This window comes from Lepidochelys olivacea (genome assembly GCF_965140295.1).
Source record: "Lepidochelys olivacea isolate rLepOli2 genome assembly, chromosome: 24".
In the NCBI taxonomy this organism is placed as follows: domain Eukaryota; kingdom Metazoa; phylum Chordata; order Testudines; family Cheloniidae; genus Lepidochelys; species Lepidochelys olivacea.
The window spans coordinates 16,942,584-16,967,623 of record NC_140434.1 but is presented as its reverse complement, the minus strand read 5'-3'; the positions used below and the strand labels follow the sequence as shown (position 1 = coordinate 16,967,623).

Genomic DNA, 25,040 nt, shown 5'->3' with positions numbered 1-25,040 from the left:
CTAGGATGCCCGGCTACTGCAGCGCTTGTCTGGAAGGAGACTGAAATTCCAGGGAAAGGGTCACAAACCCCCTCGGTGCTTGGCCTGCGGCCCTTGACTTGCCAGCCCCAGCCCAAATCCCTTCCACCGCCCACATGTCCCCCCGGGGGGTTTCATGGGGACACGGGATTTTCCATTACGGAAGGTCTCAGCCACTGCAGCTGCCTTGCGCTGGAGCTGGATAAACAGCTACCCCACCCCAGAGGTGGCTGCATCGCAGCAGGAGGTGAGGGATCGCTGTATAAACAGCCCCTGCACCCCACCGGCACCCAAAGTTGCTTCAGCACTAAGATCCTTTTGTTCCACCCTCCACTCCGCCCCCAAGAACCGCTCAGTTCTGTCCACACCACAGTCACGCAGGAACGGTCGAGCATTTTATTAATCATGGAGAAGAAAAAAAATAAAAACAAGTTTTCACAAAGAAACACATTGGCTTTAAAGTGACATTTCACTAACAGTGTGGAGGAGGAGGGGGACGGGGGGGGCTTGTGTTAAAGGGTGCGGGGGGTTAGGGATCACCCTGTATTTGCTCAGTGCATGACACCAGGGCAGCAGCGAAGGGAAGGGTCACGCTGGGGCACAGGCGTTTGCATGGTAAGGGCAGGACTGAGTGGTTAAATGCCCCTTGACTTAGAGCCATCTAATGGGGATGGCCTCAGTGATGCCCCGCTCCTTCCAGGTGAGGGGCACAACCCCAGAGAACCGAAAGCAGGGGCCCGCAGCAGGATTGACAGCCATGGGGCTAGAACCCAGAGGAAATCCTGATCCAATTCCTGCCCAGTCAGCAGCACCTGAAGGGTGGGGGCTTTTCCTTACCACAGCTGAGAGGCTGTGGGGTGAACTCTGAGCAGATTTTACCCCCATGACCCAGCTCAAGGTCATGACCCCACACCCCAAGCATTGCCTGTAAAATCCCAGCTCCCCATGGGGACTAGGGAAGGGGGCTCAGACCCTTGTGTGGGTTGATTGGCAGAGAGGATTTGAGAAGGTCAGCTGACCCGCTGCCACAAGGGGCCCCCCCATGTTCTAATCAGCGTCTCACACTCTGGAGAGATCGCCCCGGGGGGTTCCAGGCTCCAGCGTTTGCATCTGAAAGCCCTTTGCCCCATGGCTGAGAAGCATTTGCAGCCTCCCTGAGGCTGGCATCAGGCGGGCGCCTGCCACCATGAACCTGCCCAGAGCCCAAAGGTGAAACTGACAAGAGAGACCCCTCCAGCCCAGCATGAAACTGACCAGCACCGAAATTCACATTAAAGAAACCCTGTTACCAGGGGGAGATTTGGTCTCTTCTCTGCTTAAAACTTGCCCCCCCCCCCCGGGGGGGCATTGGGATGAGTTTTGATTTTGGGGAGCTACGGGGGGGGCTCTTGGGAGAGACGAGGGCCTAGGATGGCAATGCTGAGTCTGGGGGGAGTTTAATGCTGCAGGGGAAGAGGAGAAGGAGGCAGATTTCAGCAGAGAGGAGTGAGAAAAGCAGACGGATGAAGGAAGAGAAGGAGGAGAGAGGGGACGTGGTACAGAACAGCCCGGGGCCAGCGAGGGACAGAGCCTTTCCTAAGACCAGCTGAAATCAGTGCCGCCCCTTCCCCCCCCACCCTGATCTCCTCCTGCGCCCGTCCCGCGGTGGGTAGGGATTGGGGGGGGCGAAGCTGCTGAGGAGGGATGCGACGAGCCGTCCAGAGGGGTAGGCAGCACAGGGATGGGGGACTCCGGGAGCAATGAGCCGCCCCCCAAGCTGCAGTGTTTGAGTGGGGGGGTGGAATACTGGGGGGCCGAGTGCTGCGCCCCGGTGAGTGTCCAGATGGGAGATGAACTGTCGGAGGGGGAAGGGGCTGATCGGAATGGGGGGTCCTGTATTGGGCCGGCAGGCACCCCCATCCAACAGGGGTTCATACACATGCACAGAGGCTTGGGGAGGGGCCAGGGAACGAGGGTCCGACGGCGGCTGGAGGTCAGGGAGACGACAGGGCACATCCTCTGGGTCAGGCCAGCGCCAGCACTGTGGGGAGGAGAGAGAGGGGGTCAGATCACAGGGCCATGGCTCTCAGCCCCAGAGACCCTCCCCCACCTTCTGGATGTGAGTGTGGGGGGTTGGTTCTCCCTGAAGACCCATCCCCACACACTGGAGAATCCCAGAAGCCAGATGGGGTATCCCCAAGGCACCCCCCGACTTGGGGCAGAGAGGGGGAACCCAGAAGCCCCACCCCAACACAGCCCTAATCATATAATGCGGGCCCTGATATGACACGGGGGCAGAGAAGGGGCCTTCGACAAAGACACCCCCAAACCCCATGCTCCCAGCAGGTGGGGGATTGGTGATGGGAGGTAATCACTACAGACCTCGCCTAGCACCCACCACCCCAACACCACACAGGGCCCCAAAAGGCTGGATTGCTCCCTACAGCGGGGAGGCCCCCAGGGGCTGAGCCTGCAGCCCGGTCCCAACCGCACCCCATACCGGTCAGGGCCTCCTGTGCGAAGTATTTGACGTCAACATCCTGGTCCTGCGTGAGCTTCTCCAGCACCGGCTTCACCTCGTTCTGCAGGGTGCTGTGGGGTGCAGGGGGCAGTTAGAGGGACCCGCAGAGCAAGAGACATGGGGGCAGAGCAGACCGGAACCCTGGCCCAGGGGAAACCCACCCCCCCTTCCCATCACAGCTACTTGGGTGGAGGTGAATGGCGGCTGAGAGTCCCACCTCCCTCTGCCCCTCCTCCTGGTGCCCCCCAGCCCTGCCTCAGTACCGCCCTGCCCTGTACCCTCCCCCATCCCCACTCCCCTAGCAGATTCCAACCTCCCCTCCCCAACCCCATCCAACCCTGCCCAGTGCCACAGCCCCCGGCCCAGCCCCTTGGCTGTACCTGTTGTCCAGGATTGGTCCTATTTTCTGCAGGGACTTGGCCACGTTGAAGCGGACGTTGGCCACAGCATCGCCCGCCATGCGCAGTACAGTGGGCAACATGTGTTTGGTGGTGATCTCCTGTCCGCACACCTCCGAAAGCACCTGGGGGGTGGGGAGGGAGAGAGGAGCGCGTTACACCAGCACTGAATCGGTGCCCGTCACGCAAACCAGCAGAACCCAGGAGAGTCCTGGCTCCCAGTCTCCCTGCGCTAACCCCTAGACCCCACTTCCCTCCCAGAGCTGGGGAGAGAACCCAGGAGTCCTAGTTCCCAGCCCCCCTGCTCTAACCCCTAGCCCGCCCCACCCCAGGTGTCTGGGCTCCCCCTGCCCCCAGAGAGGCACTCACATTGATGCAGAAGAGTGTGGTCATGCGGTGAAGGTAGTTGGGGTCATTAGACATGGCCAGCACTTTGGGGATGATGGTGGCATGGGCCCAGTCTTTGCCGAACTTTTCCACCAGTTTCTTCAGGTTGCTGGTGGCTGCCTCCCGGATGGCGTAAACTGGGAAGGGAGGGGAAAACACGTCACCGGGGGGGGGGCTGGGGCTCTGCGCCAATCCTGGCAGCTGGCTATCGACACCGGCACGCTAACCCCGATCCCTCCACCCGGAGCTAGGAGGAGTTACCCTCTGGATTTTGAGTCTTCAGGGGGTTACAATTCACCCAGCCGGCGCCAGCCCACATTCACCAGGTGCCCCGTTTAGTCCCCGTTTTCAGTAGTGCTGGTCATCAGCTCCGCAAAACATTGGGAGGAAAACACAGTACGTGTCGAGGATCTCTTGTTGCTTTCGGGAATTCTCATTTAAAACACAGGCACCTTCCGCTTCAGCTTTCCCTGCTGTGCAAGAGCTGCCGATTGTCCATAATTATCCCCATCAGACACTATGAGAAAGCCCCACCAGCCCCAGAGCTCAGGGTTTCCTACGGCCAAGAGGGCTAAGAATTGGCCATTCATTTTAAACAAGAGCTGGGATTTTTGCATGATCGAAGTCCAGAAGGGCCCAATTAGATCATCCGGTGTCATCTGCACATAGCGCAGACCACTCCACTTCCCCCAGCTCCCCCTGGGTTGAGCCGCACGACTTGTGTTTGGCGAAGAGCATCTTCCAGACAGGCCTCCACTCTGGATCTGGGCCTTACTTCTCACATGAATTTATCTGGTGGGGACAAGGTGGTTCCCCTCTGAGAAGAGCCTGAGGAAGCGAGGCTCAGCCACCCCCAGGAAGCGGAGCAGGCTCGGGGGGCGGGAGGGAGGGGGAGAAGCCCTGAGACAAGGCCCACCCGGACCAGGAAGAGATGAACTGCAGGAGTCGTTGGTGAAAGGCAGCAGCGGGCGAACGCTACTGGGGAAGACTCAGGGCGAGACACGCTGGGCCAGGTAATGCAGCAGAGGATTTCAGCAGAGCCCGAGAGGGGCTGAACTATTAATCTGGGCACTTGTGTTGGGCTTTAAGCAGGACCTTTTGCTATCCCAGAAGGGGAGTGAAGTGACAGGTGGAGACCTGAGCCACCAACTCCCCGGAGACGGAGTTGGGAGAAGACCCCAGCCAGGACTGGAAACCACCACTGGAGGGGGGCGGGGGGGGAAGGGAAGTGTAGGGTACAAGAGGCAAAGTCCTAGGATGCTACATCTCCAGCCCTCTTTCCCACCCCCTGCCCTGCAGCTGAGGGGAATTCTCACCTCCCACCACATAACCCCTTTCAGGAGCGGTTTCCCACTGCGGAGGCCCCTCATCCCCTTCCAGAGCAGTGGCCAAGTGAAACTGAGTAGGTCTTGCTCACCCCATAGCATTGAGCTGAGACACACAGCTGAAGAGCCTAGTCAACTGCAAAGCTGTCCTGAAACTGACCAGACTCTTGTTAATTGGATTTCCCTGGGGGAAAGTGACCTAGATCTTGTCAGTGTCACATGGCTGTGACAGCTAGGACCAAGTGAATGGGGCTATAAAAGCCCAAGCAGAGGATCTGGGAGCCCTTATAAGTCAATAGATCAAAGGGCAATTACTCAATCAGTGAAGGTTAATTTGTTTGTATTAGAGTAGGATGCAGGCGCTGCTCAGACACAGCCAGAGACAGCTCTGGCCCCGAAGAGCGCAGTCTACACGAACAAAGGAAGGAGTCAGAGCCCCGATTTCTAAGCACATCCACGACCTGCTGGAGGTTACACCCAGTGTGTGGCACAGCCAGGAACAGAGCCCAGGAGTCCTGGCACCCAGCCCTCTGCGTGAACCTCAAGACCAGCCTTCACCTCCTATGACCTTAGAGGCCATCTCCCATGATGCACCATAGCTCGGTCCTAGTCGTGGGGCTCCACCCCGCAGCAGTTAAGTTCCCACTCAAACCAAGGGCCCTGGAGCCAGCACTGGCCATGGGGCAGCCCTGAGGGCCGGCTCCCCTGAGCGACACTCACCATGATCCACCAGCCAAGCCATGCACAGGGAATTCAGCTTCTCGTCAAAGAACTCCACCCCCTGGAAAGGAAGAGACTGTTAGTCCCGGAACTCCAGGCCAGACCCAGGACCTTGTGGGAGAGATGGGGCCCCTGGAAAACAGGCACTGTTCTGATTTCATAGATGAGGTGCTGCTGGTGGAGAGAACCCAGGAGTCCTGGCTCCCAGCAACCCCAGGACTGATGACTTGCGCCCCCTAGGGCACTGGAGCCAGCCCTGACTTCAGGGGAGAGCCCCCACCCGGCACCATGCTGCACGAGGCACCCAGGCGCTACGCTGGGGCACCGGGGCCAGCCCTGACCAAGCGGGAAGCTTGGACCCTCTCATCCATATCCTGACCAAGCATTTCCCTGCTTAGCAAGAGACAGGACACCACCAGCCGGGCCTGACCCTTCCAGGCCTTTCATCCCAAAGTCCCCATGCTCCCCACAGCCTCCTTACCAGCTGCCCGGCCAGCAGGGGCATGTACTCGATGATGGCCAGCCTGACACGCCATTTGGCATCCTCGGCCAGCTCCACGATGGCCGGCAGCAGTGACTGCGAGAGCTGCCGGATGCCGATCACCTCATTGACACAATCCAGGTTCGAGATGATGTTGAGCCGAACCTCAGGGCACTGGAGGGAGGAACAGAGCTCAGAGCAAAGGCTTTCCACACAAGATGGAAGCTCCCCCATGCTGTAACCACTAGGACCCACTCCCCTCCCAGGGCCAGAACCCAGGAGTCCTGGGCTCTCAGACTCAGACTATCAAGGTTGGAAGGGACCTTAGGAGGTCACCTAGCCCAATCCCCTGCTCAAAGCAGGACCAATCCCCAATTTTTGCCCCAGATCCCTAAATGGCCCCCTCAAGGATTGAACTCACAACCCTGGGTTTAGCAGTCCAATGCTCAAACCACTGAGCTATCCCTCCCCCCGCCCCAGAGCCAGAACCCAGGAGTCCTGGGCTCTCTCCCCCCCACACACACACAAATAGGCCCCACTCCCCTCCCAGAGCCAGAAATTCAACCCAGGAGTCCTGGCTCCCAGCTCCCCTTGCTCTAACCACTAAATCCCACTGAGATCTCTTCCCAAAGGGAAAAATGACTACCAATGAGACAGGAGCACAGCACAGCAGCCCCGAGATGCAGCCACCTCTGGGGCGGGGCACTCACCTCATCCTTGAGCTGGGCCAGGAAGAGCGGCAGCAGGTGCTCGATGGTGTTGTCCTTGCCCAGGATGGGTGAGAGCCCCATGATGACGGAGGCCAGCGCTGACTTGACGTGCTGATTGGCGTCCGACACCAGCTCCTGCTCGGGGGGAGAAGGGAGGGTTAATGCAGACAGGCCGCCGCCAGCCTCATGGCACTGAGCTGCTGGGGCTGCCCCCCCACAACCCCAAGTACCCCCCTTAAACCTCCCATGCCTCCTCCACCCCCAAAGCCCCCTACCCCACCACCACCCCTTCACACTCCTGTCCTTGGTGGCACCCCGACCCCCACATCCCCTTATGCCCCTACCCCCTTCTACATCCCTCCCTCCATGCTCCCCTGCCCTTCTACCGCATCCTGTGCCCCCCATTCTCACACCCTCCTCCCCTCACACCATGCTTCCCCCTACATTCCCCTGCTACCCATCCACCCTCCCCCTGCAGGGGGGGATGCCAGCAGCAAGGGGATCGGCTGAGCCCCGCCCCTTACCTTGATGCAGGGCAGTATCTGGGTCATGATGACGTTCTCGCGGCAGTCAGCTGACAGGTTCTCACAGAACTCTGGGGAGGGCAGATGGTGAATGGGGTGAGGGGTTAACAAGGGGTGGAGCCAGCTGCTTCAGGAGCCCAGCACAGGGGACCAGAGTTCAGACATGCAGCAAGAAACCTGACCCCCGCCCACACACCATTTTCTCTCTCCCCAAGTCTATTTGTTCCCTCTCAAATCTCCCCCCAACAGGGAAAAGAGCCAGGATCATACCCACCATCCATTCCCCTCCCCTTAAGACTCTGGCCAAGAGGCCAGGATCAGCTGAGATCAACACCGCCCCACCCAGAAGGGCAGGATCACCCCCTCCTGTCTATCCAGTTCATAAGACCAGCATGACCATCCCAGCTCCAGCCAATTACCCAGGGCTTTGGCCATGGGGTTCCCAGCCAGTCCCTGGGAGTAGACTATATCCCACACACTCAGCCTCACCCACAACCCCCATCCAGCCTCCCACCCAAAGATTCCTCCCCCCAACAATCCCCTCGGGCTGTAGAGATTGTTCTGGTCCTTCCAGCGGGTGATCCCAACCTCTCACATGGACAGAGGGGGCACCAAGGCTGACCTTTGACCTTGTGGGAGGCAGCAGCCCGCACCTCGGCCTCGCAGTCCTTCATAAGGTTCTGGAAAGCCGGCACCAGGTCGGTCTTGGTGATTTCAGGCCCAACGGCTTTCTGGAGCTGTGGGGGGAGGGCAGTGGGTCAGCAGGGGGTCCATAGGTCAGAGCGCTCCAGGGATCCAGGCCCCAGACAGATGGAGAGTCACCAGATCAACAGCCCACCAATTTCAGCACAGGGGAAACTGACAAGCATCAACACTATGCACAGATCTCAATCCCCATCGGCAGTGACCTGCGATCCCTGCCCTGGGCTCCCCCACACCCCCAAAGCTCTGCCAGTGCCCCTCACTCCCAACCCACAGCCCCCTGCTAGTCCATGCAGCATTAGGTCACCACAGATCACTGGAGCGAGGAGGGAAGCAGCACGCACCTCTGTGAACTTATCAGCCACCATGTACCGGACCCGCCATGATTTGTCCTCTGCCGCTTGCCGTAGCGTGGGCATCACCAAGGACTCCAGGTCCTCCTGGGGCAGGAGCTGAGCGATATTGACACAAGCCTCCACAGCCAGCAAGCGCACAGAGTCCTGTGGGAGAGAGGCAGGAATGGGTTAACGCCAGATCCCACTCCCCTCCCAGAGCCAGGGAGAGAACCCAGGAGTCCTGGCTCCCAGCCCCCTCCCCTGCGCGGCTCTCACCTGCTCGTCGGAGGCCAGGTTGGAGAACATGGGAATAATCTCGCCCTTCACATGCTCCAGCTCCAGGACCTTTGCGAACTCGCCCAGCTTGGAAGCCGCCGCCCGCCTCACCATGGGGGTGTCATCGGAGCATAGGTTCCGGAAGTACCTGCCGGGGATGGGGGAGTGAGACGCATGTAACAGCTCCTCCTTGTCGCCCCGATTCAGCCCTCTGGGTTCATCTAGCCTGGTATCCCACCCCGGATCAGACAAGGCAAAGGAGGGTGAACCTCAACTGCCTCCAATCGGAGTGGAAGGGGGAGAGTGAGTGAGTGTGTGTGAGTGAGAGAGAGATGGAGACTGATCCCATTTATGAAGGGGATTATGAGATATAACAGGGACTTGTCCCACTGACCCAGGGTCCCTTCCAGCTGCATGATCAGCCCCACGGGGGCTCCCACTGACCCAGGGGCTCTCACCCAGCCCCACATTCAGCCCTGCGAGGGTCTTCCCCCAGCTGCGCAATCGGCCCCATAGGGGTTTCACTCACTGCCGGAGCTCTGCCTTGACCGAGCTGGACACGCGAGGATAGCAGACGCTGAAGAGGCCACAGGCTGAGGTGCGGGAGGTGAACCAGTCACCCCCTGCCAGGCGCTTCACCAGGGGCACGAAGTGTCCCTCCAGGTCCGAAGGAGAGTGCTCGTGGGAGATAGCACGCAGCGACTCCACCGCCTTGTCTCGCACCACTGTCTCCTCCACTGTCGCCAGACTCTCCAGGGGGGGCTGCGAGGGGTAGTGAGATGGGGGCTGGACTGATTCCACCCCTGCTTGGGGTGTGGAGAGAACCCACGAGTACAGCCCCCCGCCCCCCCATCCACAACACCCCACTCCCCACTCACAGCTAGGGAGAACACCCAGGCGTCCCGACTCCCAATCCCCTCTCTCTAGCCCACTAGACCCCATTGCCCTCCCAAAGCTGGGGATAGAACCCAGGTGTCCTGACCCCCCCAGTGCCCATATGAGGCGACTCCATGCCCTAGGTGGCAGGGGTCTGACCTACCAGTAAGCAGTGCACATATTCAGGTCCCCCGACCAGAGCGGTGAAGGTCCCCAGCTGTTCAGCCAGAGCCAGCAGCACCTCGTCCTCATCGTAAATCGTGTCTGCAAGAGAAGTGGCGGGTGAGCAGGGAGAGGAAGAGGCGGCTGATGCCTTGGAAAGACCAGACATGTGAGTTCAGAGGTTGAATCAAGAGCCGCTAGCTGACTGAACACAGGGCACGGTCTCCCCGACTCACCTGGACACGGTTTCATCAGTAGCATTCCAGAGCACTCTCCTGCCCTGAAGGGGGGTGGAAAGCCTACAGCCCCCACTCCAGTCCTGCAAAGCCCCTGCCCCCACACACACCAACAGCCCTGCCCTCCGCCACCAGTGCTGGCTGTTGCTATCCACCATTTAAGAGCACAGAGATCGGAGGTAGTTTACCCAAGATCAAAGTGGGGGTGGAACCAAGGAGCCCTGACTCCCAGAGCCCCCCACTCTAACCCTCTAGCCCGACTGCCCTCCCAGACAAGGGGAGAGAACTCAGGAGTCCTGGAGGCCAGTTTGGAGCCCTCTGGTTACCTGTGAGGAAAGGCAGGAGCTCGCTGCGGGTCCTCTCCACACCGAGGGCCAAGGCAATGGTGGAGAGTTTCTTGATGCTGTTGAGACGTAGCTGTGTGGAGAGGGGAGAGCGGGTGAGAACCAGGCAACCGGGGGAGGGGACATGCTGGACGAAAACCTAGGTCAGACCCCAGCGATCTGAATCATCACTGAAATCGAGGCTTCCCACTTGGCGATTTAAAGCAAGGCAATTTGCAATGGAGGCTTTCCACTGGGTGATTTCAATTGCCTCGCTTTAAATTGTGATTTAAATCGCCAGGTGGGAAGCCTTGATTTCAGTCACCAAGTTTAATCAACTTTTCCATTTGGGCTACAGTGATGTTCTAAAGAAAGACACATTCTCCCTGGTTGATGGGAGCATTAAAACATGTCCATTACAGCTAAATGGAGCCTTCAGCATAGACTTGGTACATCTTTTTGCTGCTTAGGAGGGGACACTAACTATATAGAGGTTTCAGAGTAGCAGCCGTGTTAGTCTGTATTCGCAAAAAGAAAAGGAGGACTTGTGGCACCTTTGAGACTAACCAATTTATTTGAGCATAAATAAACTCAAATAAATTGGTTAGTCTCAAAGGTGCCACAAGTCCTCCTTTTCTTTTAACTATATACATTGATTTAAGCAATTCTAGACCACAGTATTTTCAGATACTTATTAATGACATTTGTAATATGTTAGAAAATGTGACTGATCTGTGGCTCGTTCAGAAGCTAATTCACTTCTTCCTCGTGATTTATGTGGAGCTGCATTAGGACGGCGACTGGAATTTAATTACACACAAAACAGCATGTACAATTTATTTGTATTAAATAATCTCTCACACAGAAGTGCAAGTCCTCGGTCCCCCACAGGAGCAAGTCCTTAACACAGTAGATGACCTACTGAGGCATATTTACAGAGCTTAACCTCAAAAGTTAGATGTTTTTCCCCCCCGATTCTCTCTTTATATAGAAAAGCAGCCTTTCAGCCAAAGTTTGCAACAGACTCACAGATTCAGCGTTTGTTTTTTATTTAAAAGTTTTAAGAGACTCTTAAGTTCAGGCCTGAACATATTAAACATATAAAACTCAGATTTCATTTTAAGTAAGTTTATTTGAAAAAAAATATTCTAATTTAAACAAAATCAAAACCTGATTTAAATGAAAAAACATCACTCTATCCACCCTATAGCTACGTGAGCATCGCTGCTGGGACAGGAATTCATTTCAGCTCTTGACCTCTGACGGCAGCAACCTCAGACCTCCTTCCTGAGGGCAACTTTTGCTATTGGTCCCTGCCCTGCTGGGAAAAGCACTGAGAACCTACCAATTCATGACATGCAAGAGACCATCAAAGGGCAACGATGATACTTCTGAACACACATTTTTTCTTGTGTCCCTTTGCTTCCCTTATCAATTTTCTACAGTTCCCCTTTCTTCTGCTGCTGCTATATTTTTTTTTTTTCATTTTTTGTAGCTGCCTTCACTTTCCTTCTAAACCAAATCATTTTTTTTTAAACCAACATGGCTTTCTCCCTTGATTGGGGCTTCTCAGGTATCCATCATAAACAATGCTCCATTATCAGTCACATTTCCTAATTAAATTCTTCCTCCCAGCTGATTTGGCTCAGTTGTTTTTGGCTTTGTGAAACTGACCCTTTTAAAGCACCAAATAAAATCTCTCTCTCACTGATCTGGACTTCATTCTGTTTGTACATTATAAATGTGATCAAGTCATAATCACTCGCACCCGAGTTACCATTAGTTTTTAGGTCTGTGATCAGCTCCCCTTTACTGATAAGACAAGGGCTAATATCGAATTCCCCCGCATTGGATGCAACCCTTTTTGAGTTAGGAAATTGTCCTTTAACACTTACAAATTCCAAGGATATTTTAGGACTGGTAGCCTGAGAGCTCCAGCATAGTCAAACAGAAGCCTCTCAGGATCTCACACTTTTTCCCCCTTCACATTATAGATCTGTCCTCCTGTTCCTCAGTGTGGTCTCTAGTAAACCCCAACTAACACAGCATCTTGTGCTTCCTCTGTTAGGACATTTATCCATAAGCAGTCAAGATCTTCTTCTTTGGAGTTACCAGTGACTCAGAAACAGGTGATGCCATTTTGACGGTGCCCCTCCCATCCTGCCCACTCGATCCTTCCTAAATAGTTTATAACAGGGGTTTTCAATCTTTTTTCATTTGTGGACCCCTAAAAAATTTCAAATGGAGGTACGGACTCCTTTGGAAATCTTAAGACAGTCTGCAGGCCCCCAGGGAACCACAGGCCACAGGTTGAAAACCATTGTTCTATGGTAACAACAACCTTTCGCAGACCCCTTAACACAGTCTGCAGACCCTCAGGGATCTGTGGACCACAGGCTGAAAACCACTGGTTTATGACCATTGATATTAACATTCCAGTTGTAAAAATCATCCTGCCAGGATACAGTAATACCACCTTGATTGTGCTTATGCTCATAAACGAGTAATTCCAATTCCTTTGGTTTGTAACCCAGGTGCCTAGCATTGGAGTAAAAGTAAGTCAAGAATTTCTTCTCTTCACGCCCTTCCGTTCCTGATTAATTTTGTTCTCAACATCTCAATTCTGTGCTCAGGGCTTGTATCATCCCTCTTTTTATCCTCCCCTTTCATTAATAGTTTAACACCCTTCTGACTAATCCAGGCAATCCCTCTAATGTACTAGACCCCGCTCCCCTTCCAGAGCCAGGGAGAGAACCCAGAAATCCTGTCTCTCAGGCCTCCCTCTGCTCTAACCCCTAGATCACACTTCCCCCCCACATGCAGCCCAGAGTCCCCCCCCCTCGCAAGGTCTACTCCCACACCCCTTCCGCTGTGTCACCACTGGGGCATCCTGTCTGGGCAATCCTACTCTTCCTGATATACCCACCCTGGGAGCCACACCCTACAGATAGCCAGGTAGAAAAGGCCCTGTCATAAAACACTCCCCACCCCCTAGTATGTCCCCACAGGTTTGTGCTTAGAGCAGGGGTGGGCAAACTATGGCCCGGGAGCAGCATTCAGCCCTCCAGACATTTTAATTTGGTCCTCAAGCTCCCACCAGGAAGTGGGGTCCAGGGCTTGCCCCACTCTGCACAGTTCCTGGAAGTAGCAGCATGTCCCCCCTCTGGCTCCTATACATAGGGGCAGCCATGGGCTCCATATGCTGCCCCTGCCCCAAACACCATCTCTGCAGCTCCCACTGGCCGGGAACCACGGCCAATGGGAGCTGAAGAAGCAGTGCCTGCGAACAGGACAGTTTGCAGAGCTGCCTGGCCATGCTTCCACATAAGAGCTTCTGGGAACTGCTTGAGATAAGCGCCGCCAGGAGCCTGCACCCCTGATCCTCTCCCATGTCCCAACCCCTTGCCCCATCCTTGATCCCACTCCCGTCCTCCGAACCCCTTGGTCCCAGCCTGGAACACCCTTCTGCACCCCCATCCCCTTATCCCCAGCCGGAGCCCTCACCCAAGCCCCCTGGCTCCCCAACCTCCTGCCCCAATCCAGAGCTCCCTACCACACCCTGAACTCCTTGTTTCTGGCCCAACCCCAGAGCCCACACTGCCAGCCGGAGCCCTCACCCCCTCCTACACCCCAACCCCCAATTTCATGAGCATTCATGGCCCACCATACAATTTCCATACCAAGATGTGGCCCTTGGGCCAAAAGGTTTGCCCGCCCTGGCGGTCCTAAGATGTCATATGTTGATCTAATTACCCCCCCCCAGCCCTTCTCACCCCATAGGCAACCCCCTCACCTCAGCTCCCATATTCTCCATCCCCCACCACCTTCATCCTTAGCCTGAGTTCATAAGCTACCTGGGCACCCCTTGAACCAAGCCCAAGCCCCCTCTCCCCACAAAAGGAAGAGATCAGAGAATTGTGCTCTTTCTCCGTATATACCATGGTTATATGGCAGGAACTTTTCCAACCAAGCACACAGCTGCTTCCCAGGCTAATCCCAGTATTGGTCCCCTGGGGGGCATGCCCCCACCACACCACCACCTTTCCCAACCACCTCCTGCATGCCGCAGCTCATTGAGGGGAGCCCGGAGATTGGTTTTTACAAGCTTTGGCCAGCATTGGTCATGGAAGAGTCTAGCAAGGCCCAACCGCAAGGCACTCAGGTCAAGGAAGCCCTAGGATTGGCTGCGGTAAGCCCCGCTCTCCTGGGACGTGCCACAGCCAGCCACCTTCACCATCTCCTAGGGGACGCCCAGGATGGGCGGCCAGAGGTCACTTGCAGATATACCCCAGGCCAGTGGCAGGAAGTGGCTCCCACGGACCCCGCTCCCCACGACGGAGACTTCCCCCAGCCAATCAGAGAGGGAGCGCGCCTAAGGATTGGCGCTCACAGGCCTCACCCCCCACCCAAGGGAACCCCGGGGAGCCGCCTTTGGCCAGGCCCCCAGGGAGCTGGGCTCAGGGCAAGACCAGGGTATCGCCCGCACTCTGTTAAGGCTCTGTTAAGAGCCTCTGTGACTGGCTTGCTGACGCCCCAGGACACCCCCCACCCCACCCCAGTCTGGCCAGTCAGCAGCCTCCTGCCATCCGCCCTACCCTCAGCCACGGCCTGTGATTGGCTATGGGGCATACGCCTGGGAAGCAGCCAGTCAGGCACCCCCCCACACAGCAGCACACCCCAGGTCACGTGAGCCGAGCCCCACGATTGGCTCTACAGGCACCCCGTAGCCAATCAGGGCCCAGGGCTCACTGACCCCAGGGCTCACGAGACGAGCCTCCACGCAGGGCAAGAGAGGCCCCACTGGAATGAATGGGGGAGACGCTCAGCCAATCAGCGGCCGTCTCTCATCTGAGCCACAGGGTCGGGAGGGGGGGGGGGGAATCAGACTCCCCCCCACACACACTCATTGGCCCCCAGACTCCCATTCAGCCCAAGGCGGCGCGCCCATCCAATCAGGCGTCTCCTCTCACGCCCGCAGCGCGGCTTTACGGATGAGAGGCGGCCTGCGATTGGACGCCGGACCCCGGTCTCCGCTCGCCGTGCGGTTCCCCGCAGCCCTGCCCGGCCGCCTCCCCCGGCCGCGGCCCGGCCTCCCCAGCCCCGGCCGGCACCTGGACGTCCTCGTTGCGCAGCTCGTCGATCAGCACCGCGATAGGGTAGAGCGAGTCATCTCCATCGGCGGCCGCCATTTTAGCTCCCGGCTCCGGCACTAAGGAAAACACGGGGTGGCCTCGGCCGCCTTGCAGGGGCGGCTCCGTGCTCATTGGCTGGCGGCGACTGTAGTCCCGCCTACTGTCGCAGTTCATTGGCTGATTCAGCACCAGCCTCGCCCTTCCTGTCACACCATTGGCTGGCACCCGAAACTGGACTGAAATCCCATTGGCTGAGAGTTTAACCAATCATCTGAATTATTATTGGCTAGTGCCACACCTTCCTCCCGCCCATTTTCTACACCCATTGGTTCTCGGTGCGCTATCCCCGTCTCCTCCAGAACCCCATTGGCTAATTCCCCGACATGATCCCACCTTCATTAATATCCAACTCGCTGAATAATGCCCAGAGCCGCCTTCTCTCCCATCCCATTGGATACTGTGTCACTGTCCGTCCAGCCTTCTTCTTAAGCCGATTGGATACAAGCTCTTAAGCCCGCCTCCTCTCTCAGACTATTGGCTACGACCTCCAGTCCGCTCGCCAAATCTCCCAGCCTATTTGTTGCTTTCCTCGAGTGACAGGCATCAAATCCCGCCCCGCAGTGACCCTTCGCGGTGAATGGGGTGTGGGGCAACTAAATTTGGTGGTGCGGGCGGGACCCTGAGGGCGGAGCGCATCCGCGTTGCCCCGAGCAACCGTGACGTTGCCCAACGTGGCTCCGTCCCCATGGCAACGGCACTCACAGTGCCAGCCCAGTGATGAGGTCATCCACCTGCCCCGTCATAAGACCCGACCCACAATGTCACACAGCTTCTGATGATGTCATAAGACACCGTGATGTCACCGCACAACGGCCTCTCATATAATGTCTCATGCCCGCGACGGGGTCACGCAGAAACTATGAGGTCATGGTGCCAGTGGTGATGTCATAACGCCCCCCGCGATGTCACGGCAGCAGTGGTGATGTCATAACGCCCCCCGTGATGTCATGGCAGCAGTGGTGATGTCATAACGCCCGCTGTGATGTCACGGCAGCAGTGGTGATGTCATAACGCCCACCGTGGGGAGCTGGCGCTCTGGCGGGGGCAGCATACGGAGACTCCCTGGCCGCCCCGGCGCCTGGGGCCGGACAAGCCGGTGGCTTCCGAGAGCCGGGTAGGGAGCCTGCCTCAGCCCCGGGAGCCGCCTGAGGTAAGTGCCGCCCGGCCAGAGCCTGCACCCCGAACCCCCTGCCCTAGGTCCTTAATCCCCTCCCCCACCCTGACTCCCAGACCCCACGCCCCCAAACCCGCACCCCGAACCCCCTGCCCTAGGTCCTAATCCCCTCCCCCACCCTGACTCCCAGACCCCGCGCCCCCAAACCCGCACCCCGAACCCCCTGCCTTAGGTCCTAATCCCCTCCCCCACCCTGACTCCCAGACCCCAAACCCACACCCCGTACCCCCTGCCCTAGGTCCTAATCCCCTCCCCCACCCTGACTCCCAGACCCCGTGCCCCCAAACCCGCACCCCGAACCCCCTGCCCTAGGTCCTTAATCCCCTCCCCCACCCTGACTCCCAGACCCCACGCCCCCAAACCTGCACCCCGAACCCCCTGCCCTAGGTCCTAATCCCCTCCCCCACCCTGACTCCCAGACCCCGCGCCCCCAAACCTGCACCCCGAACCCCCTGCCCCAGGTCAGAATACCCTCCCACACCCTAAATCCCTCCTTTAAGTATTAGGTTTACCATTAACCAGACTTTAACCGTTTTCCCCGGCAGCCAGCTGGCCACACTGGGCCAGCCGGCTGGAGCCAGTCAGGCTGGCGGACCAGAGGGACCTCATCCTCAGCCGGGCCGGCGGGACCCCAGCCCCGGCAGGTGGGCCAGGCAGGCTGGAGACGGCCAGCTCCAGCCATGCCAAGACGGCAGGACCCCAGCCACGGCTGCCCCGCACCAGCCCGCCTGACGGACCTCAGGTAATGGTTAACCGGTTAAACGATATAATTTTAAAAGTTTAACCAGTTAACTTTTTTAACCGCATTTACATTCCTAGTCCCCTCCTGCATCCCAAACGCATCCCCAGCCCCACCCCAGAGCTCACACCCTGAGCCCCTTCCGCACCCCAACCTCCTGCCCCAGCCCAGTGGAAGTGAGCGAGGGTCAGGGAGAGCAAGCAAGGGAGGGAAGGGGGATGGGAGTGAGTGGGAGGCAGGGCCTCAAAGAAGGGGCGGGGCATGCCTCAGGGAAGGGGCAGGACAGGGGGCGGGGCAAGGGGGGTTGGTTTTGTGTGATTAGAAAATTGTCACAGTGGGATGCAGGCTAGATGGGCCCACAGGGCTAATCTGGAGCAGCAGGGAGAGGGTGGGGTACCGGGCTAGATTGTCCCAAGGGGCTGCTCTGGGGCGCCAGTTAGGGGGCGGGATACCAGGCTAGATGGGCCCTGTCACAGCCCAGGGCTGGCTGCACCCCTGCCCCCTTCAGCAGCTCTATCCAAGTGCTCCCTTCCAGGCTTTAATTCTCCAGCCTGCACCTGCTGGGGCTGGAATCGCCCCATTTCCCCCTCTCAGAGCGGGTGCCAGTTGCAGCCTGTGGACACCAGCCGTGATTGCTCAGCCAGCTCCGACGGGTTTCAGGACCCACCCGCTTTCCCCTGGGGAGCCAACACCAGGGCGTGGACCCGGGGACAGGAAGCAGCCGCCTTTTCCAAACAAAGTGTCGTTTAATCTGAACTGCAGGAGTCAGCACAACAAGGAAAGAGATACAGCTATTGCTCTCTGAGCTACAGTTCAGTTGGCCCATCTTATCCCAGATTACCCCCACATCCCACTGGGACTGGGGGCTCTGTCTGTGCCCCAGCAGACTGTCTCTCTGACTATCCCATTTATGAATCAACCACATCCTCCATCGTCCTCTCTTCCCTTTCAGCTTGGTCTCACCGCTTTGGCCGGCTCTGCAGAGGGCCAGGATACAGCCGGAAGAAGAGCAAAAATTTTAGTTCACTGGGAATCCCAAAAAAGTCAGGGGGAAATCATTCATTTTGGGTCAAACCAAAACCAAAAACTTTCTACATTTTTGGCAAACCAAATTTAAAAAATAAATTAATTTTGATCTGAAAGAAAAAGGATTTTTTCAAAATTTTCCACAAACCGTAAAGTCAAAAAACAAAAAATTGGTTCAACTGAAACAAAAACTAAAATTTGTTGAATTTTTCAGCATACTGAAAATCTGGGGGGGATCATTTTGGGTCAAACCAAAACCAAAGGTTTTATTACTTTTCATTTCAGACTGAGCCAAAAAAACTTGGTTTTGAAATTTGTGGACCCCAAAAAGTTGGGGGGAAAATTCTGGCTCGAAAGAAATATTCCATTTCAATTTTGAGCACTTTGCAAAATATTTTTTTCATGCCTTTAAGAAAAATTAAACCACATTTCTAAACAAAACCAGGGTTCGCACAGAAACATCTAAACTTCTCTTTTGGCAAATGTCGAAATGGAACATTTTGATTCTGTTCAGAATTTGGGGAGGTTCCCCCCCCCGCCACCCCAACAGGAAAAATTCAACAAAATCAACACAAAAATTCACAAAAGTTTTGGTGTGACTGAATCTGCATTTTTCACCAGAACAAAGTTTCTAGTTGGGAACAATCTTCACAGTCGTTGATTTCTGTTTCTAGTTGGGAACAATCAACCACAGTCGTTGGTTTCTGCATTCTCTTGTGAGGATCAGTAAATATGGGTATTCTATTCTATCCCGTTCAATTCTCTCTGTGTCCTTTTACCACGTTCATCACTGGAGTATCTGAGCTCCTATCAGCCATCATAGACATAGGAAAAACAGCATAATAACTATTGGGAAAACAGACAATATATAATAGTCATAAAAATATTACAAGCAGCTTCCATGTGCTTCCAGGCTTATGGGACAGATCTGGGTCAGCAGGGAGGGGGCTGGATACTGGGCTAGATGGGTCTGAGGCAGGGTGGCCGTCCCCCAGGTGAAGTCTCATTTCTCATTTCCCCTTTCCAGTGAGAGTCGGTTTTTAGCTCAGCTTTTCTGGCAGCAGAGGAACAGCCCCATCTATATGCCTGAGTTGGTAACCACGGATTTCCTGGCACCAGGTCTGTCCTTCCTTCTGCTTCCACAACAGCAGCTGGGTATCCTGAGAGAGAGAGAGAGAGAGAGAGAGGGGATGGATGAAAGGCCAGCCAGCTGGCTAGGCAGAGAGGTAGGTAGGTAGTTTGTTAAGTAGATAGGTTGATAAGTAGAAAAGTAGCTAATAGGTAGATAGGCTGGTGGGTATGTAGGTGGGTGGATGAGTAGGTTGGTAGGGAGGTACGTCGGTAGGTGGATGGGTGAGTAGGATGTTAAGTAGGTTAGTAGGCAGCTAAGCGGGTTGGTAGGTGGGTCGGTAGCTGAGTTACCGTCTGTAATAGAGCAGGGTCAGGTAATAGACAAGTTTGCTGCTGATTTCGATAAATGCCCGAGTGAGGCCACCTGTGGGAGCAGGAACACTCTGAGAACCTGGGATAGATCCCTGCAACCCCTGCCCGAGCCAGCTAGCCCCTGCCCTGGGGCTGGGTTGGAGCTGGTCCCCCTAGAGGGGAAAGGCCCCATGCCCCATTCCCCACCCCCTGAGCCAGCCAGTCCCCACCCTTGGGCCAGGTCAGAGCCTGTGCCCCTAGGGGGGAGGGGCTCTCACCTGTTTCCGGTGGGCTCAGCAGTACAGCGTACAACCCATGGGGGTTGGAGCCGAGGCAGAAGATCCAGGGGCCCCCGTCCTCACTCAGCTCAGGGTGCTGATGGCCTCCTCCCCCTGGGCTCAGGAGCTGACCTGCAGGGCCCCCCGCAAGCTGGTCCCAGCCAAGGCCTCCACAACGTAGCTAATGGTCTGTGTGGCACAGACGGGTGGGCACTCACCCATGGGAACACCTGGTGATATGCCAGGAGGAATCCAGCCGCCATAACGCCCCCTTGCAGACCCATGTGATGACAGGTGGCAGCTGCAGAGCCTGGGCCGGGGCCGGGAGCCTGGCTTCAGTTAGGGGGAGCCAGTTAGCAGCTCAGGGCTTGGAAGTGGCTCTTGCTTGATTTGCTGTTTCCCGTTTGTTGCTGGAGCTGGGTGCTATACTTCAGATGCTAAAGCGTTTCCTTCCCCCTGCTTTCACCTTTAGACCCCACTCCCCTCCCAGAGCCAAGGCTAGAACCCAGGAGTCCTGGCTCCCAGCCCCCCCAGGCTAATCACTGGAATACACTCCCCTCCTGGAGCTGGATGGGGGGGTCACTGACAGCCAACCTGGAGCCAGAGGTTTCTACGGGTGGAGACCCCGACCATGGGGCACGTGACGAGCTCTTTGCTCTGGTCCCCTGGGGCTAGGGTGAAGCTGAGCACGGACCTTGTGAAAGCTGAATCCCCACCGTGACACTTCGAGCACAGAAGATGGGGGCCCACAAGGATTTTAAAAAATACTTGCCACTCTAGGCTTATAACCTTGGGAGTTTAATACAGCTTTTCTCTGACTTGACTTGGTAAACACTCCCAGCACCCAAATGCAAAAAAAAAACACCTTTGGATCCAGGAAAGAGCACTTGGGAGTTCCTCCCTGTGGGATACCCTCAAGCCCTTTTACCCACCCTCCGGGGAAGAGCTGAGAAGAAAACAAAGGAAATTAGCTGTTGCCACCAGCTAATCAAACAGCGTAGACCCAAACCTCTTCGGACACAACAATCCAAATCCTGTTTTTTAAAAAAAACTTAAATTTTATTAAAAACGAAAAGAAAGAAAATACATCTGGAGTTTAGGCTTTTGCTAGATTTTAAAAGAGCAATTCCAAAAATCAAGCACCCAAACTAGCTTTCTTGGGGGTTCACCTTAAAGGTTACAAGCCAACAAAAGCATCTGGGGTTTAGCACAGAGGAGTCCACAAGCCTTAAAAAATAAACAGAAATAAACCTAATTGCGTCTTTCCAAACATTCCTAACTTACTTACATATTTGGGTTGTTAAAAGTAGTTCTAGATACGATCTGATGATTTTTATGTCTGGTTCAAACTTTACACAGCATTCCTTCTACTCCAGAGAAGAGCAACCAAGCCACAAAGGGAAAGCTTTCTTCCCAATTTTAAAAAGGTCTCGCCTTCCCATTGGCTCTTTTGGTCTGGTGTCCTTTTCTTTACCTGGGGGACTTTAACTCTTTACAGGTAAAGCAAGCAGAGAACAGCTACCAAGAGGGATTTTACAGCTAACTGGCTGGCTGTCCATGAAGGAAAGCTACCTCATTTATCACAGAGCTGTAGGAGATGCTGCTGTTCGCCAGGGAGACTGAGAGATCCCTGTCTCTGGAGCTGAACCCTCTCATCCAGGTGATCTGGGGAGGGGTCCTGGAGCAGTTCCCTGGAGCCTGGCAGGTTATGTTCATCGGCTGCCGGGCAGCAGCACCTCGGGAACCCCCAGCACCAGCTGCTCCGTCAGCTCTGCGAGACCAAGGAGAGGATGGGTGTTCGCTTGGGAGATGAGGCCTTTGGTTTTCACCTCTAGGGGGCGCCAGCTCCAATTCAGCCCCGGAGTAGGGGTCTGGCTGAGTCAGGGAGGTGGGAAATGGAACACGGGGCCTTTCCCCTCTACGGGTGCCGGCTCCAATCTGCCGCAGGGCAGGGGACTGGTTGGCTCAGGTGGCAGCGGTGGGATACCCGTGATGATGAGTGCAGGCTGTGTTGCTCCCTAGCTGTGCTGGAATGATTTCGCCCTGGTGATGTGCAGATAATTGCAGCCCCTGTCCCCATCTGTCACATCCTCGATGCCCAGCTAGCAGCCCACCTTCTCCAGGTCCCCCAGCAACCAGAAGTGGCCCCACGCCTCCTCCAACAACTCCCTGTAGAGGATGGTGGCAGCGATGGTTTTCCCCCAGAAGACGTCCGCTTGCTCCATGGATCAAGACAGATCCCCTCTCCAATCCAGGGGTGGTTTGCGGCCTGAACGTGGAGGAATCCTGCATGGGAGAGATGGGGCAGGAGGAATAGACTGTTCTGGAGGGATCCACCGGAAGGCACAATTACACAAAGTCATACAAGGTCTTAGCACGTGAGCAAGTGTTCAGTCTTTGGAGAAATGCTAATCAATTATGTTCATTATTTTATGTAGATATATACCTCAATCTCTATATCTGAATATATGTATTATACTATAATGTTATTATATATATATACATACACATACACAGTATATAGGTGTATACTCAGGTGGCCAACCTGAGCCTGAGAAGGAGCCAGAATTTACCAATGTACATCGCCAAAGAGCCAGAGTAATACGCCAGCAGCCCCCCATCAGCTCACCTGCTCCCTCCCTGCACCTCCCGATCACTGTTTTGGGGCATGCAGGAGGCTCGGGGGGAGAAGCAAGGGCACGGCAGGCTCAGGGGAGGGGGCGGGGCCTGTGGCAGAGCCAGGAGCTGAGCAGGGAGCACCCCCTGGCACATTGGAAAGTTGGCATCTGTCGCTCCAGCCCCGGAGTCGGTGTCTGTACAAGGAGCCGCATCTTAACGTCTGAAGAGCCGCATGGGGCTCCGGAACCACAAGTTGGCCACCCCTGATATAGAGAGTATCTAATTATGCCGACTTTTATGTTACTATGGAGAGAGAGAGAGAGAGAGGGAGAGTGTATATACATAATCTATTTTATATAATAATGTTAATTATGTTTTGTTCGTATTAAAATTACTGCACAAAATTTTGGTTGTTTTTTAAAATAAATGTTTTGTGGAAATCTCTCTGTTTCTTAAAAAATAATCACAGCGAGACTTTGGGGTTTTCCAAATGTTTCACAGAGACGTCGGCCGTTTAAAACAAATGGTCACTGGAAAAAATTCATTGGCTAGGAATTTTTCACACAACAAAATCCCAAATTTTTCAATTACCAGGCCCACCTCCCATGATTTAAAATATCTTCAGGGTACAGAAAAAAATGGACATTTGAATTAACAGAGATCGATCGATCGATAGATAGAGGGGGTGTATAGGGATAGACAGACAGATAATGACTGGCAATTAACACTTACCCTCAAAGAGCATAGCAATAAGAGACGGACCACAGTTACCAGGATCCTCATGTTACCAGTCATGTCAGGTTTCGATTGCAACTTTGGGGCTCCAAGATTTCCGAGAGAATCTCTTTTTTCTGGAGTCTGATTGAACCTGGTAATTCCCAAGACCCAGGAAAAACATGAGTCAAATACTGAGCTCAGTACAATGAACAAGGATCCGTCGCCAAGCGCTGAGATGCGGCCACCTCTGGGGTGGGGAGTGGGGGCTGTTTATATAGGGATCCCTTCCCCGGCTGGCACTGAGATGTGGCCACCTCCAGGTGGGGCATCTATTTAACAGCAACGGAGGGAAACCTGCCGGGCAGCTAACTAAAAAGAGTCGGAAACCAAATAGTGATTAACCAGAGGCAGAATGTAACACACCAAACTAGGGGCCGGCCCGGGCCCCGGGGTTCCTGCCCCGGAGCTCACCCCAGCGACCAGGGGTCTGCCCTGATCCGCATGAATCCAGCGCAGCAAGTTCTAACCCACTAGACCTGGCAGCCACAGTCCCAGCAGGAATCTGCCCCGGGCTCTCTCCTTCCCCCACTGGCTGGGGACCTATGTCCAAGCAGCTGCACCCCACTGTTCAATGGGACCAGTTGTCACGGACTCACAGGACTCGAGCTCTCTGTCGGCTCCGTACGGTCCCTGGGAGGAAACCCCTTCAGTGCGACAGCCCTTCTCGGGGGTCAAGCCACTCCACTTCCTGGAACCGCACCTCTCTGAGCTTCAGCACACCTGTCTCTCGCCATGGACCCACTCAGGGAGTCCACTCGCTCTGGACCCCCGGGACCTCCACTCCCCGAGGGAATAATGTCGCCCTGTTCTCTAGCCTGGAGCAACTCTCAGCCAGCGTAACACAGGGGGGTTTATTGAGCATCTGAACCCAGCACAGGAAACTCTCAGGGCCTCAGGCTTGGCCTCCTTCAGCACCGTACATCTAGATCTGTCCCACCTCCAGGTGGGCTCTGGCTGCTCTCTCCTCCTAGCCCAGAGACCCCCTCCTTCCAGCTGGGCATCTGACATCACCATCATCCAAGCCCCACCTCTGTCCTGTGTCTTCTGTCCCAGGTAGACAGGTTGCCTGGGCCCCTCTTCTCCCAGCCTCTCCTCTCATCCATCCTTTGTTTCCCCTCTGTCTGGAACCGGCTGGTCAGGTCACCGGGGTCCTCTCCCCGCAGCCCATTGTCCTCCCGCTGGCCAGAACCAGCTGTGACTCCCGAGCTCGGCCTCCCGCTTATCAGGTCACCAGTCACTGGGGTATCCATTCTCCAGGCCATTGGGCCCTCTGTACCAACAAACTCCCTCTCCCACCACCTCGTTAAACCAGTAACACCCAGGGAAACTGAGTCCCACACCCTCTGCATGCAAGCCATTGAAAAAACAAAACAAAACACCCCGCCTTGTCACACTTGCGGCTCTCGCCGATGAAGCCAACTCACCCATTGGAAACTTCCTGTTGTGCAAGATCCACTCAGCGACCAGCTTCCCAGCACAGCCGCCGGTGCCCACATGCAGGGGGGCAGAGCTGACGTGCCGCTGGCCTGGGGCAGAGCGGGCCAGGGTCTGGCTGGGGTGGGAGACTCGAAAGGGCCCAGCCGTTGGGGCTGGTCCCAATGCCCCTAGGGGTTCCTGTGTTTCTTTTAGTTATCGGTTTCTCCCAAACCCTTGTGTATCTCAACACCGGGCAAGGAGTCCTTGTATAAACAGCCCCCACGCCCCACCCCAGAGGCAGCCACATCTCCACGCCGGGGAGAGGTCCCTGTGTAAACAGCCCCCAGGACCCAGGCCAGATTCAGAGCTGTGTCTCACCTCTTAAGTCGAAGGATGGAGTCTGTGGCGGGCCGTGGAATCCAGC

General features: G+C 55.8%; 2 protein-coding genes across 2 annotated transcripts; one reads left to right on the top strand and one right to left on the bottom strand.

Moving 5' to 3' along the window:
• Positions 1–400: 400 nt before the first annotated feature.
• Positions 401–15,223, bottom strand: PPP2R1A (protein phosphatase 2 scaffold subunit Aalpha). The gene is made up of 15 exons (XM_084613781.1): positions 15,085–15,223; positions 9,977–10,067; positions 9,416–9,516; positions 8,906–9,138; positions 8,377–8,524; positions 8,110–8,265; positions 7,686–7,800; positions 7,064–7,134; positions 6,540–6,674; positions 5,830–6,003; positions 5,349–5,409; positions 3,286–3,440; positions 2,899–3,041; positions 2,498–2,589; positions 401–2,038 (listed from the first exon to the last, which is right to left on the bottom strand). The coding sequence occupies exons 1-15, from the start codon at positions 15,160–15,162 to the stop codon at positions 2,022–2,024; spliced, it is 1,770 nt and encodes a 589-aa protein (XP_084469907.1). The 5' UTR covers positions 15,163–15,223; the 3' UTR covers positions 401–2,021.
• Positions 15,224–16,191: 968 nt separating this feature from the next.
• LOC311512529 (uncharacterized protein) lies at positions 16,192–22,786 on the top strand. The gene is made up of 4 exons (XM_084613784.1): positions 16,192–16,315; positions 16,885–17,081; positions 19,132–19,334; positions 21,303–22,786. The coding sequence occupies exons 2-4, from the start codon at positions 17,020–17,022 to the stop codon at positions 21,425–21,427; spliced, it is 390 nt and encodes a 129-aa protein (XP_084469910.1). The 5' UTR covers positions 16,192–16,315; positions 16,885–17,019; the 3' UTR covers positions 21,428–22,786.
• The last annotated feature ends 2,254 nt before the right edge of the window (positions 22,787–25,040 follow it).

Bases quoted from the DNA above. Each gene is read 5' to 3' on its own strand.
- PPP2R1A (XM_084613781.1), bottom strand. From the start codon at position 15,162: ATGGCGGCCGCCGATGGAGATGACTCGCTCTACCCTATCGCGGTGCTG. The intron at 9,517-9,976 runs GTAACCAGAGGG...CTTCTCTTGCAG, and splicing joins GCTCCTGCCTTTCCTCACAG to ACACGATTTACGATGAGGAC. The intron at 8,525-8,905 runs GTGAGTGAAACC...CATCCCCGGCAG, and splicing joins GTCAAGGCAGAGCTCCGGCA to GTACTTCCGGAACCTATGCT.
- LOC311512529 (XM_084613784.1), top strand. From the start codon at position 17,020: ATGCCAAGACGGCAGGACCCCAGCCACGGCTGCCCCGCACCAGCCCGC. The intron at 17,082-19,131 runs GTAATGGTTAAC...TCCCCTTTCCAG, and splicing joins GCCCGCCTGACGGACCTCAG to TGAGAGTCGGTTTTTAGCTC. The intron at 19,335-21,302 runs GTAGGTAGTTTG...AACTCTTTACAG, and splicing joins CTGGCTAGGCAGAGAGGTAG to GTAAAGCAAGCAGAGAACAG.